Below are 14711 nucleotides of genomic sequence, written 5' to 3' on the forward strand. Positions count from 1 at the left end.
TTATTAGTACTGCTATTATTTATTAATTTATTACATCTGTCAGGCCAAATGGAAGCTTATGGAGGGCCATCTCTGGCCCTAACCTAGACACTCCAGTTCTGAATTTTGAAACCAAGACAACATTACAGATAATCCTGAATCCTCAATGTCACCTCAGACCACCTTAAACCACAGATGTCAGACTCAGCACGGGAAACACAGAGACTTCCCTGACGTCGTGACTGATGCCGTCATTTACGTCAGCGTGACTGGCTGAGGCGATTGGACTCAGGTCCTGCCCGTTACCTTGTGCAACGTGGCAAAAATAAGAGCTGGGATTCAATAAGCACACTCAGGCATAGCTTTAAAAGAGCCATAATTTATATCTGATACGTGAAAAATACAACGTAAAAATGCATCTTCAGTCAGCCTTCATGTGTACATTATACAATGGACATTAAGAGTAAAAATACTGTATAATTAAGTATAATAATCTAATATTTTAAATTGCTGATATCAGGAGCTTTTTGTGCTTTGTCATTCCACCTCAGGAATTCTGCAAAGAAATACAAATATTGTTAGGAATAGTGTAAAATCAAATTGGTATAGTATAAGATTTTTAGAAATTAATAATAAAGACTCTATTTCTGGATATCTCTGGAGTGATGGAAACAGTACAAGTATAGGTGAAAAATGAATTAAAAAAAACGTCTTTATTCAATTTTAACTTAAGTAGCAATACCAATGCTAGCAAACTGAACGTATTAGGCAACAGAATTTGATATGATTATATATAATTCATTATTATTAAGTTAAAATGTGATTAAAGTGCATTTTTATGAAAGGCAATGGATGGGAAAATTCATCAATTCGATATCTAGCTGAGTGGGTGTTTACCTCAATCATGTCGTAGATCCAGCCCAAAAACTCAGCCACTTTGGTGTAAACCCCGGGATGGTTGGGCTCTGCACAGCCTGTCCCCCAGCTGACAACCCCCATCAACCTCCACACGTTGTCATCCTGGCAAACCAGAGGACCCCCACTGTCCCCCTGAAGAGAAAGAAGTACAGATGGTGAGCTCCACTGGCCGACCCAGCATTCACAGTGTGTCAGCATTCTTCAGGACCTTCCTGCAAGGTACAGTCCCAAACACGCATCTAACCTGACACGCGTCCACTTTCCCCTCCGTGTATCCGGCGCAGATCATCCGTGGTGTGATCTCGCCGTTGTACATGCAGGAGCTGTTACACTTCTTTGTGCTTATTATGGGAACAGGTGCCTCTTTTAAGGTATCAGATGAGTGAACTAAGAGAGAAAAGCCGTTTTGTGACACTCAGCTATGATGTATGATGTGAACTTGTTTTAGAGTGGTGTAATACGCTTACCGCCATCAGGCTGCGTGTATCCCCATCCAGAGATCCAACACTGTGTTCCTCCAGGAAGGTCGTAGTCGTACTGAGGCAAACAAACAGGCCTGACTGTATCTAGTTCAAGGAAAGAAACAGGAGTTTAGCTTCTTTGTGTTTTCTAGCTGACAGCTGAAATCATCATGTTGATAATGATCAATCACTCAGAATGAATATTGAGAAAGGGATGTTATCTTTAAGTGGAACATAGTATTTGCAGTGCCAGATTTATATTATTTCCTCCATCAAGACGGTCATGTTTTCTGTGTTTGTTTGTCAGGTTTACTCCAAAACTGTGTCCCCAAACACAGTGTAAGGTGTTAAATATTGGGGGGTAGATGTGCCAGCACAGTGAGGAATGGCAGTATTTTAACTCTGGCTTTGGCTGAGTGGGTGTTGGTGGAGGTCAGCGCTCTCTGAGTGCCTTCTAGTTCATTGTGTGAACAGAACTGCAGTAATTACACAGCATAAAGCTGTTAGCAATGGTTAAACAACCAAAGTAGAGCTTTACTCGTGGCCACATTTAAGCGCAATGCCCCAGCTTGTACTTTTTAATTGAAATGTTAAAACCTGCCAGGCGCTTTGGAGCTGTCGTCACTGACCAAACAAACCAACACAACTGAGAAGTGGCCTCAGATAACATCTCTTTTGAGCTATAACCATACAAATAAAGTTGAATTTAATCAAATATAACATAACAAACAGTAGTTGAGAATGTAGTTGACATATTTGACCAAAGAGTAGTCTTCTTGTAGTATAATGACCTAACTTTTAACATAGAACATTACATCATTACTATCACACTACATTGCTGGAATGAATAATTTAGTATTTTTATCTCTCTATACGTGCAGTTAAAGCAAGTTGTACCTCCATTTACTGGCAACTAAAATCATTCAGCTCTAAAGTGGTGATTTAAGGATTTTTTTGTCACAGCTTGTGTACTCCTGTAGTGACTTCCTGTTTAAGTAGTAAATTGCTTTTGAAGAGAGATTTCCTGGCAAATGATGCACACAGTACTGTTTACTAAGACATTCCTGAAGTTTTAATGGTGCAGCAGCGTAAAATGAATAACTTGCAGGAATCACATTAGCCGCTGTTGAAGGTAGATGCTAAAACTGGACAACTTTTGTACAAAAGCTTCAGAGGGATTTTGTAAAACTTGTGCAACGTGGTCTTGGGAGGATACAGCTGTTGAGCTGCTCCGTTTGCATCAGAGCACTAATGAGTTGTCTGTGGTTTTGAAGTGCTTTGTAGTCAAAGTTTGCAAGGGGGCTTTAGACCGACCGGAAAAGTTCAGCGGGGTCTGCAGTTTCATCAGAGCGATGTCACTGTCGTGGCTCCTGTGGTTGTAGTTCTTGTTGTAGATAATCTTCTCCACAGAGTGTCCGGTGTGCTGAGTCATTTTAGCTGAACTGCGCGTCACGATGCCTGCGTAGACGGCCCAGCTGGATACCTGAGGGAGCCTGTAGCTGACGTTTGAAGAAATGAAAGAGCAGTCAGATGCTGATGAGAGAGAATCGTCATTTGTCCTGTGGTGTGCAGCTGTTAATGAGTGATTATTCTTCTTTGTGAATCTGGTAACCTCTTGACCTTTAGTGCTGGGAAGGTCAGCGGTCTTACTTGTGCACACAGTGGGCAGCTGTGACTATCCATTGACTGGTGATGATGGAGCCTCCGCAGGTGTGGCGGTTACTGTAGTAGAGGCTAACCTGCCAGGGCCACCTGCCCAGCGTGGCCTCCACTCCCCCGATGATCCTGGGAAGTTTTGCTCGCGTGCCGCACTCTACACAGAGACCCATTCATAAAAAAGCAAAAGAAAGAGAGCATCGGTCACAAGGAGAAGCAACACTTCCTGTTCTACGCTATGTGATTGAGCACAAAGTTCAAATCAAAGTGTTTGTTTATTACTCAGCTCACGGTTTGATAAAGAAGCCATGGATCATATCAGACAACACGCTTGAGAGTATATAAACTGATGTTTTTGGACAGTTTTGCCGCCGTTTGCAGCTGGGGGCAATGGGGTGCTGTTAGCTTCAAGCTACATACTGTTTTTGGGGCTGAGTTCTATATTCATGCTGGAGCCTCCCCAAAAAAGTGAGGCAGCAGTAAAAAAAAATGTCATTGTGGTATCAAAGCACCTGTTTCTGAGTACACTTTTTGTGTGAAGTATTACTTTCAGGCTCAGCACAGACAAGTAAAGGTCAGTTCTCACAAACAAAAACAAGCTTAAAATGTCAAAGGTTTTCATCAGCTCAAACTGAGTAAAGTAAAAGTTTGCTTTGAGGATGATATTCAAAATTCTCAGACTTTTAATCAGCTAAAAGTTGACTAAACGAAAAGCACAGGATGAGGATGACTGAATATGATGAAAACCAACAAGGACATTTGACACAAATAGCTGCCAAAGACTCCTACAGGGCTCATTGTTGCATGCAAAGTCAAAGAAAAAGTGAAGCTTAATTTGCTCACCAAAACACTGCAAAGCAATAACCTTCCCAGTGATACAGCTCCGCCTAAATGAAAATAAATTGAGTAACTAATGATGCATAATTAATGTGTTAGTGGCCACAACTTTCTCTGCATCAATATGAGCATGATGACCTCAGACAAATTGCCTTACCTGAACTGCCACATATTTTCCAGATTACTCTTGTGTTCTGTGGTAATTTGTATAAAACCATCAGCGTAGTTGGGCCCAATATCAGTAAGATTCACTCCTTTTTGCTTGGTCAGTCTGGAAAGAGAACATATGCAAAGTAGGTAGGAGTGAGTATTAAGATAATTTAAACCCATAAGGTGTGAAGCAAGATTGTAAATGAGCTATTAGCAGATCATAAATAATCCACATATGCAGCGCTGGCCAAGCAGGCGAGATTAAACTTTAAGTTAGTGAGTCAGTCCAGGACTGTTAATCAGTGTTAAGGGCTCAAGGCACAAGGGAGGTAGTGTGTCACACTTTGAGTGCTGTACACAAACCTCAGGTAACCCAGCTGCCTGCACACCAGTGTTCCCAGTGAAGAGTTCCACCTCTCGTAGCACACTGGCAGCCAGGTGGGCAGCTTCCCCAGCTGGATCTCAAGGAGGGAGTTCTCTGAGCTGATTCTGTAAAACACTGAACCTGATTGATTGAAAATCCCTCCAGAGACGAGCTCTTGGTCAGAGGTATTGAACGAACGTATGTGAGTGGGGAATGATTAGGAAAACCCACAAGTGTCTATGCTAATGTAGTCAATGCAAGCAAGTCATTATGAGCGATGTTTTCATGTCTGTGCATTGACGTCACTCTGAAAAAAGGCAACCGAAATCACTTCAGTGGCTTCTGACCCACAAAACACAACCGCACCATCTTGTTTGGCCTGTTAATAAGACAGGAGGTAACACAGACCTTTCCTGGCATCAGAGATAGAAATATCCTCTGTCACATTGCAGAAGGATGTCTCCTTTGTGTCCCCCAGTCCCACTGGAGTTTGAGAGGAGGAGGGTCTCAGTAGAAGCTTGACTGAACGGGGAAGACGTGCTGCAGTTAGTCCGGTGGTCAATACTTGCCTGAGCCAATATCAATCAGAACCTATGGGATCTTTATCATTTTAAACCCTCCCCTTACACTTTCACTGATGTTTAGCGTAAATTCCTGAATCATTTTGCATCCAATTAAAATTTTACTAAAGCAAAAGTGCAGATAATGTGAAATTAAGGATTGAAGCACATGTCGATACTGCAAGCGATGCCCTGATTGATGAATCGGCCAAGCTCACCAGATTGTCGTATACAGTATCTTACCCGTTTAGAAACCCAATCAGCCTATTATGTCTGATCCCACCACTCACTCAGTACACGCTACTCATTAAAACTGATGCATTAAAATGAATATCTGCCAATAAATGAACAATGCATTCAGTTTTAAATCTCTCAGAGGTCGATATCGTATCGACCTCAAACAGGCAACTGTGGCTTTAGTGTACTGAGCAGTAATGATGTTGAAAATGCTCACTAGCCAGACTGGTTGGAAGGAAACAGTTTCTGGTTACGGTTAAGTTCATTCACCGATTCTTTCTCAGACACAGCGACTCACCTAGAAACCAGACACCTACAGCTAAGCCTCCCAGGAGCCCGACTGCACACACTGCTGCCAGCAGCCTCACCAGCCTGGGAGCTAGAGATACGCTGGAGTTAGTGATGTCACACATGAGCTGAGACAAAATATCTCAGTAAACTTACTCTTATTATATATGAAGTACATTGAAAACCAAAATGGAGACAGGTCAAAGTTGATAAAACAACTTACTAGAATGACAAACCGCCGTCTGCTCCCACTATTTAGCATTTACAATAATTTTACAAAGATGCATCAGGGTTTATAGCACTATGATAGAGTTAAGCAGAGCAAAGGGTGGTTATAATTGTGTATTGTATGGAGTATCAGGTCAAAGGTGAAGTTGTTATAGCTGCTTAAAGCGACATTATAAACCTTAAAATTCAGAATTAGAGGTCTGAAGGTCGCATTTTATTAGATATCATGTTCACAGTGTAGGTATTGGGTTTCAGCAGCTCGTAGCTTTTCATTGATTGCTGTTTGATGCTAATCAGTTGGAGCTTACCAAGAGTTGTGGAGTGAAAGCCTTGTAACCAGCCCTGCACACCCTCTGTATCCTCAGCTTCTGCTGTTTTCTCAGCGTGGAAGGGATGACTGACAGTCGCCGGGTTCTCAATCACTGATAATGTGTCTCCATCAAGACTCTGTAAGTCAGCGGGTGATATTTACTCGTCTGTCCTTCTGATTGAGTTCTGACAAGTTGGCTCTTACTTGAGACAAAAGCTGCTGACAACTGTTTCCCATTACAGGGGCACATTTCAGGCTCTGTCACATTCGATTAGGAGCTTTGTAATCCTGTTATTAGCGATCACTGACCAGTCCAGATGTTTGGAGTTGTGAGTGTGTACAAGTGTGTGTCCCTGCAGTCATGGCCAGTCTATAATGAGATTTGTGTGACGCAACTTCATCTGGAGCAAAAATAGATTTCAAATATCCATTCATTTTCTCTTCATTCAGGACCGAGTTTGTTGGGTTGACTCTCCATGAAGCAGCTGCTTCTATAAATGCCATAATGAGAGTGTTTATTGTGTGGATGATAATAATAAAAACGATAATACAGGTGTGAGAAACTACCAAATAAAAGCGAAACCAGCTTTTCCCTTGTGTGATTGTAGCTTATAGGAAATGTAAAACATATGGAAATGCTGCCTGAAAGCAAGTGTGATACACATTTAGTATGTAAGCGTGCAAATGAGGGTGAGAGAGTCAGTGTTGCATCGAAGGAGCAAGGTGTGTGTGGTGAATATTCCGTGGTCTCCGCTCCTACCATGTTTTCCTTGGATGCTGTCCTGAGGAAAAGGCAGCGGTGTCCGGGCTCATCTGCAGGCCTGAGCTGGAGGTGGAGAGCTCTGTCGTGCTCACAGTTGCCACACCATTTAACAGAATGCAACTCTGGATTTTCCCTTCACAAAGAGACAAAGAGGTCAGCAGCGGTGCAGAGAATGAGGCTGTTGTTTGTCCAGGGGGGTCATGGGGCCTGTGAGAGCAAGCTGAACCTGGTCTTTGTAGAGAGGGGTGGGGGTGTGTTGGGGTGTTAAGTATCTCTAGAGATGCCTCCAAGCTCACTATACCTGTGCCAAAAGATTTTTCCATTTTCGCCCAAGACTTGTTATTACCTGACATTTGGTGGTTCTGAGAAAAGGTCATTATTGCAGATTGTTGAAAAGGCTCATATCATGTCAGTCCCCATCATTTGGATTCCAGAACCATCTTCTGTCAACACTCGAGAACAAAATGAAGTCTGTTCCGTCTGCCCGCTGACAGATGAGACTTTCTCTTCTCCCAGCACACAGACGTTTTTTGCGAAAAACCTGCATTTCTCTTTTTCAAATATGAAGTTCTTAATCAAGTTGAGGAGTTCTTGACTCTAAATGTAATGACAGTCAAGATGAGGGTTTTTTTTGTTGTTGTTGTTGAAAGGATCAGAGTTTGAACTCGCATAAATAGATCAAAACCTGTCTTCACCTCCCAGGAGAAACACTGAATTTATTGAGAATGAATAACTAATTTTTAATCCTCAAGGCTGAAGGATCATGTGATAATAGGGTTATGAAACATGTGTGGATTAGCCAGGTGACGGAGGGGAATTCTTCTTCTTCATCTGACTGTCCAAATCCAAGAAATGGCCAGCTATCTATTCCAGGTGTCATGCATTTATTTGGAATTGCAGTGAGCCATCACAGCAACCGTGAAAATTGCATGAAATGGAAACAAGAGCAGCATACAACAGGGGTTTGGAGGTTATTAATATTTGATAAAAGTAGTTGTATGGTGCTGAACCGCTCTCCTGCAGAGATAAAAGGATTTGATGTCTCCCTCTTCTGGTGACATTAGTTTTCTCCGAGTAAACAGTGATTTACCAAGCTGCTATGGATCCACCTGAAGAAGTGAATGCCAGGAATTTTTCATTTCAGGATTTACTTAATCAGGTTTTCCATGAAATATTTATTCACCCCATGTTTTTTTTGCATCCTGTTTCACGGCGTTGTTGGGTTTTTTTTTTATTCCCCCGTGTGAAAAGTGTGGTATTGAAGTATTTGAAGTCAGTTAAAGTCAGAGATGTTAATATTCTGTGTTCTTCACTTCATGATGACATGTTGTTGATCAGAAGGAAATCCTCCACCATGGGGGGAATGGGATGGGAAACTAGCGGGCAGGTTTTGTTCAAATGTGTTTGAGAAATAGGAGACTCTGCTGGTCAGGAAGGCACGAGTCAGGTGGTTCAGAACTCTGTTGACCAACTGGTAAAATTTCACCTCACAGCCTTTTCAACAGTGGTGGACAGTTTGGTACGATGACAATGAAGAAGTTAACCTGAGAATGGGGTCTGGATCATTGGCAGGGTGGAGCTGAAAGAACATTTTGGCTTCTGGAAATCGTTTTGATCGTATTCTGGATTGATGATCCCAGAACACCTGTTTCTGGCAGATGGGAAGAACGTTTGAACACATTTTGATGATTCCATGTTCATTTTCTGTATCCTTGGCAGAGGTGTGTGCTCTCCAGGTACTTTCTAATTACATATTTGTTGGTATACCAAACATGTGTTTCATCAAAACTCCAACAATAGAACAGCACCACAAGCAAACACCAGTGGGGATCATAGAGTAACTCAAGATGCTGTCATGATCGGTAACCAGTAATTAATATATTGCAAGAAAATTCATCTAAGATGGATCACTATATCCTTTTAGAGATATAGATTTATATGTATATGTATGTATGTGTGTGTATATATGAAAAAAATATGTATATGTATATTTTGTGTGTGTGTAGCAGGAGTTACTTAAATATTCATTGGTCAGGTTGATGACGCAGATGTGCAACAGACTCTTAATTTCAGGCATGTTGTCAAAATGGTGACGGGAGAATTTTGTTTTGCTTCAAGATATCAATACGTGGCAGAGGTGTATCATATAGCATGTCACAAGAAGCACTGCCTGATATCCCAGTACTGACAGTCGGCCCCACCCCTTAACCTACTCTCTTCAGAATGCCCATCCTGCAATTTAACATTCATGCTGGCAAGATTTCTAGTGTTGCTTACTGCTTAACTGTGTTTCGGTCATCATATACAGGATGTATTACTTCACTTTTGCAATGAGCAGGTTGTCTTATTCTCCTGCATTTTTCCACCTCGTCGTTGGTTCAAGTGAAAAATTCAAATCATTGCTTTTACATTTGACCATAGTCAACAGTCACCTTCCTGGTTACACACACAGGCACAAAAGGTCATGTGATATGCGTCCTCAGGTGTGTTCGTATGGATGGACATTAGTTGAAATGTTACTCAAACTCCTCTGTGTGTGTGCGTGCATGCGTGCACAGGCGTGTGCATGTGAGTGTGTATGTTTTAAAATTCTGCTTTTAAATGATACCGCATTAATTATTAAAGACATGGAGACACAACTAGGCCAGTAATTCTCAGTCATCAGCAAGTGACTCGAACCTCTGATCATCTTTTGATCAGAAATTTAGATTTCATGAGTGAATCCCTCCAAGGTGACCACCATAACAATAGCAGTCTGTCACCCAGCACGGAGGGTGTCAGAGACACCCCAGTGCGGGCCGCCACATTCATTCATTTATTCATGCATCACACTCTGAGGCTCTGCTGTGAAGAGTCTGGCTGCAGGCCAGTTTGGAGCTCTATCTAGCTCTCTCTCTCTCTTTCTCTCTCTAGCTCTCTTTCTTTCTCTCTCTCCTTTGAGGGAGGGAGGAAGGGGGGGCACTCTCCCCGTTTGGGGTAGTGAGATTTGATCTGTTACACTCTTATCTCAGCCATTACCATGTGGGCCTTTTTCAGCATCCAAACCTTGAACATCACTTGCAGTCTCTCAGTCCCTTCTCATAAATCCCATGGTAGGTTCTAACACAGCAGAAAAGAGGAAAAGCTCCTCTTAAGCTTTGGATAACATTTGCCGTGACGGTTGTTGCCAAAGTCCAGCCCACAGAGGCATTTAGGACTGATTCAGTGATGTGAGGGATATCATGAGTTGCTGCTGCTGCCACTGCTGCTGTTGACTGTGACCGCACACCAGGGATGGACATTAAAGGTTGGACTCCTCATAGATGCAGGGAGGACGGAGGCACTGGTTGCCTCTGCAGAGGAGGGTATGCTTTTGGTGCCGTTGTTTCGTTTGTGTGGCGACAGGATTTTTGAAACAAAAAAACGACAACAAAAAAACAACTACCTCGCCAAATTTCGTGAAAGTCGATGAAGGGGTAGGGTGTTGGCCGAGGAACGGTCCGTTCATTTTTTGGAGCGGTTTTGAATCACACTTTTGTTGATTTATTGGAATTCTAACAGCATATATGGATCTTTGGCAAATAGACAGTGAAAGATTGAATTACTGTGGAGGATTTTGTGCAAACTTTATTTAAAAGTGGACTTCTGGCCTCTTTAGATTTGTAATCACTGTAAACAGATGAGACAAACTCGGGCACTGGAAGCGATCCCAAACAACTGATCCATTCTTTCTTTGAATGATTTCATGAAATGACTGAGGACTGGTGGCATCTGAGACATTTGTATTTGTCAAAATCCCACCGAGACCACCAATAAAGAGGTGGTTGAGACTCTGGCAGCTGCAAACTCTGAGCACTTTCTGCTGCCTCCCTCTCCCTCTGTTGCTATTGTACAAAAGCAAAACTCAACCACGTGTTTCTTGACATTTGGGCTGAACAGCGCATCCAAAATCACCCCCAACCTCATAGAACTCAACAGCAGAGCCATCACACACACAGCACGAACTGTTGCACATGACCCCCGCAACCCCCCACAACCATTCCTTCACGCTGCTCCCACCAGGTCGCAGGAGTTCCAGCCTGGAGCTGAACACCGTTCAGCTGGAGCTTTGTCCCCTCCACTATGTCTTCACTAAGCAAAGCAATCCGTTAAACTGTGAAGTCACCATCACCGGCTGTTTGTTCCGGTGTGTGGCTATAAATCTGGGGTGCAAATTCAAGTATTAACACCAGCCAATACAGTTAAATATGGCAGAAAAAGCAGCTCCCTGGTATAAAACCCTCTGGTAGACCCTTGTGTAGGATTCCTTAGCTGTTTGAATTTGAGGAGTATCATCACATCTTCTTACTAGCGTTTACGATAGTGATGCAGTCTCAGTTGAAGAGCCGAGAAAGCTTGGTTAGTGAGGCCTCTGGGAGCAGCTTAAATATGGCCGTCAAAGGCTTAAGATCAATGCAACTGCCACCGACTGTTAGGAGGGAATGAGGAATCACCTGGAGCAGGCTGAGACTTCTGTTGTATATCATATCTCATGTCTGCATGCCATGAAATCCTTACATTTATTTACACACACATGTGTGTGATCTATCTATACATCCATCCATCCATCCATACATACATACTACATGTGTATATATGTATAATATATATTGCATGCACAATTATTGCATAATTATTGTCCGAAAAGTGACTGAATAATTTAACTTTGTCGGATCCGCAATGTCATACAATTGTGTGTTCAAGAATAAAACAGAGGGTAGAAACTACTTATCTGTGCCCTCTTTTATCTTTCTCTCTCTCTCACACACACACACACACACACACACACACACACACGCACACTTCTGTGCCTTAATAATTGCTCAGCAGGCTGCCAGTTGAGCTCTGCCTACTGTGGAGCAGTAAATCCCTGTTCTTGAGTTCTGCCTGCAGTCTGAGACAGCTCTCAGCTGTGGTTGTATACTGCCCTCTTGTGGTAGATTTGATGACCTTCATTTTATGGTGGTTAAAAAAAAAACAACCAAGGTTAAATCTGGAGTCATTTCATCATGCAGCCTCACATTCACTGGATAGCTTAAATTAGATCATGCTTGATGTTTAGCTGCTCACAGACGTATTCCTTCTACTGAACCTTGAATGTGTCTGAGGTTATAGTTAATTAAAAACCAAGCATATCTGAGGAAGACAGTCATTCTCAAGGGAGTAATGTACAGTATGCGTCTGGCTCAAAGCCTTTGACAACTACTTAATTTGGATGTTTCAGGTCGCAGCATATTCTAATGACACAGCAATGTGTGTGTGACAGGTCTAAGCATGAGTACGCCCTGATCCCAGTCGCTAAACGATATGCAGTTGTGTCTGTATTGAACTTGGCAGGATGAATAAATAGCTGTCATGTATGCGTTTGCGTCTTGTCTTGTAGAGGCTAATGATAGTGAGGGTGGAGAAGTGGCGCTTCTCCCCACCAGATGGCGGCTAATGTGGTTTGCTTTAGCTGCCCACCACGCTCACTCTAATTAAACAGAGGAGATTACATTAACACTGGCTCCCACTCAATCTGCTCCTCCACCGAGCGTGTCCTTGGACTGATGGTGGTGGGCGGGTTACAGAGGTGATTGTCTGTCTTCACAGAATCAGAATCACATATTTACTCCAATACTCAATGAATTTCCTTTTATTATATGGAAATTTAATTTGGAGGTTAGAGACTGATGCATTGGTGGGTTGGATCAGATGAAAACATGGGGGCTGTGGCTATCTAATGTAGCAGGCATAATCCCAGAGGGCCAGCGTGCCCTTTGGGCCCACACAACTGTCCCCTTTTTTTCTAGTACTACTGTTTCATAAAACTGGTAGATCGGCTCATTGGTTTTTCCATTGTACACGCTGCCAAGTACATCTTTAAACCTGCCTCCTTAGGCTTGGTCCCCTCATTAAAACAGCTCATTTGCAAAAAATGAGTGCTATAAAACCAAAATACGAAAGAGGTGTGGCCAGAACAGAAAGGCCCGCCAAGCAGATACTGCCAAATCAGATGCAAAACTTACTGATGTTTGCAGTTGGATCTTTGGCACATGGAGCAGACGTGCACATGTTAGAGGAACAAGGAAGGCAGCCAGATGCAGGTGAGGCTGGAGGAGCTGGAGGAGGAGACTGAGGGCTTCATTATCACCAGCTCAGGTTGATATGATTGAAGATGAGGGCTCGTCTTCTTTAGCTTATTATTTGCCAATGGCGTGTCACTGCATTCCACGCTGTCCTATCGATAAGTGCTGTGGGATTTACCTGAACTTCTTGATGCTGCAACTTTGCAGATGTTTTCTTGGAAAGTTCTGCAGCTTAACTTTTGTTATTTTTCTCACATTTTTAACTCGTGAACCTTGGATGCACGCCCTCCTCCACTTGGTGCCCCTCCATAGCCTCTGTTCAATGTTCTATAATGTCTGTGGTTTGTGAGTAGCTTTCTTATTGGCTGATTTAGGTAACCTCGGAGAGTAAAATTAAATTAGGAAAAAAAAAAACGGCTGTGCGTGATGTAGTATTTAGTGATTTTATATTTATTTTCTTAATTACCTTGCAACATAAAAAAGTTGTCCTTGAGACTCCTCAGGGATCTCGGGTCGCCTTATGTTACATTGCTGTGGCGTTGGGCGTGTCCAGTCTTCAGGACACTAGGATTACTGCAGGCGAGCAGTATTTACACATTTTATTGTTTTTATTATGAACATTATTTTTACATTTGAAAATTCACAATTTACCATTCACTTTAATTGTTTGGAAGATTACTGCAACACCTTTTCCTTGGAAAACCTCACCCGACCTTCCATCATCAGAGTAGATAATGGTTGAATTTTCAGTCTTGGGTGAACTCACCAACGCTACGATCAAGGACGCGTTCTGACTTCCTCACTGATATTTTTGTATCCACTCAAGCCGATTCAAGACTGGGTGGGGTTGCTCTCTCTCCCTCGGAGAGGCTTCAGAGGTGTTAATTTATTTTATTGGTCAGTTTGGAGGCTGTAATTTGTGGTGGTTGTTGTTGAAGTGCATTGTGTTATACTGGGGGGGGGGGGGGGGGGGGGCGTATGTTCAATTTTGCCAATCCCATCTATATGATGAAATATTTGGATCACCAGTTCAATGGGACCACAAAATTACAGCCTCCAAAATGTGCATTAAACTAAATTAATACCTCTCTCAAAAGGATAGAGTGAAACCGGATATTCTAGTTATCATCAAAGGAGGTTTTAATAGCAGTTTGTTTTATTACACTGCATTAGGTCCATGCAGGTGTACCTAAAAAAAAAAATTGGTCAGCCAGTGTATATTCTTGCTGTTAAAGCACCTGCTGAATGGAAGATAAATGCAGCACAGCGAAAGAAATGCAGCCGTCGTCATATACTGCTGCTATAAATGGAACTTGAAATTATCCCTGTGGACAAACTAAGTGAGCTGAAACAACTTTAGGAAACAAGAGAGTGTGATTATCATAGAGAAAAAAATTGTAAACACTGCTTGCAGGAATTTAAACTAATGGGGTTAAACCCATATAGATAGAAAATAGACTGCATAATAAAACATTCACAGCTTACTCAGAGGCGTTGTACATAAAATGGGATGACAGGGAAGGAAAAGTAAAGGAACACACTTCAGCAGAACAATAACCAGCATCTAAAGGCGTTAGGTGAACATAAAACCTCGGCAACTCAAGTATATTTGTAATTAAGACATCTTATGGGGTTTGAACATTCTCCCTGTCGTGCTGCACGGGTAGTAATGGGAGACCCGACAGGCTCAATTGTAGCTTCTCCCACATCTGGAATAAGACACAGGCCAGCTGTGGCTCTGGCAGAGTACCATCAGAGGTCACCACAGTGCCTGGAGTGACTCCAGCTGTTTGCAAGTAGCCCAGATGACACATAAACTCCATAAACACGACTGTGAAGGTTTGTGGCAGGAGCCAATAAACCGTTAAGCCGGA

General features: G+C 42.5%; 2 protein-coding genes across 2 annotated transcripts in view; one reads left to right on the forward strand and one right to left on the reverse strand.

Annotated features, from left to right (window-relative positions):
* cadm1b (cell adhesion molecule 1b) overlaps nucleotides 1-14711 on the forward strand; it is a 273072-nt gene that overhangs the window by 745 nt on the left and 257616 nt on the right. The window contains exon 2 of the mRNA XM_086216677.1: nucleotides 893-1116. Coding sequence (XP_086072803.1) covers nucleotides 1050-1116 — 67 coding nt within the window. The 5' untranslated portion in view covers nucleotides 893-1049. The remainder of the gene's footprint in view (nucleotides 1-892; nucleotides 1117-14711) is intronic.
* Nucleotides 1142-7074, reverse strand: tmprss5 (transmembrane serine protease 5; the record flags this gene model as incomplete). Its single annotated transcript, XM_086215566.1, has 8 exons — nucleotides 7053-7074; nucleotides 4365-4539; nucleotides 4009-4122; nucleotides 3858-3901; nucleotides 3009-3171; nucleotides 2673-2857; nucleotides 1365-1463; nucleotides 1142-1284 (listed from the first exon to the last, which is right to left on the reverse strand). Coding segments are annotated over exons 1-8 (945 nt in total), but the record flags the coding sequence as incomplete, so codon positions are not given.

Source organism: Aulostomus chinensis, chromosome 10, assembly GCF_037954235.1.
Source record: "Aulostomus chinensis isolate RoL2024-O1b breed Wild chromosome 10, RoL_Achi_v1.0, whole genome shotgun sequence".
Classification (NCBI taxonomy): domain Eukaryota; kingdom Metazoa; phylum Chordata; class Actinopteri; order Syngnathiformes; family Aulostomidae; genus Aulostomus; species Aulostomus chinensis.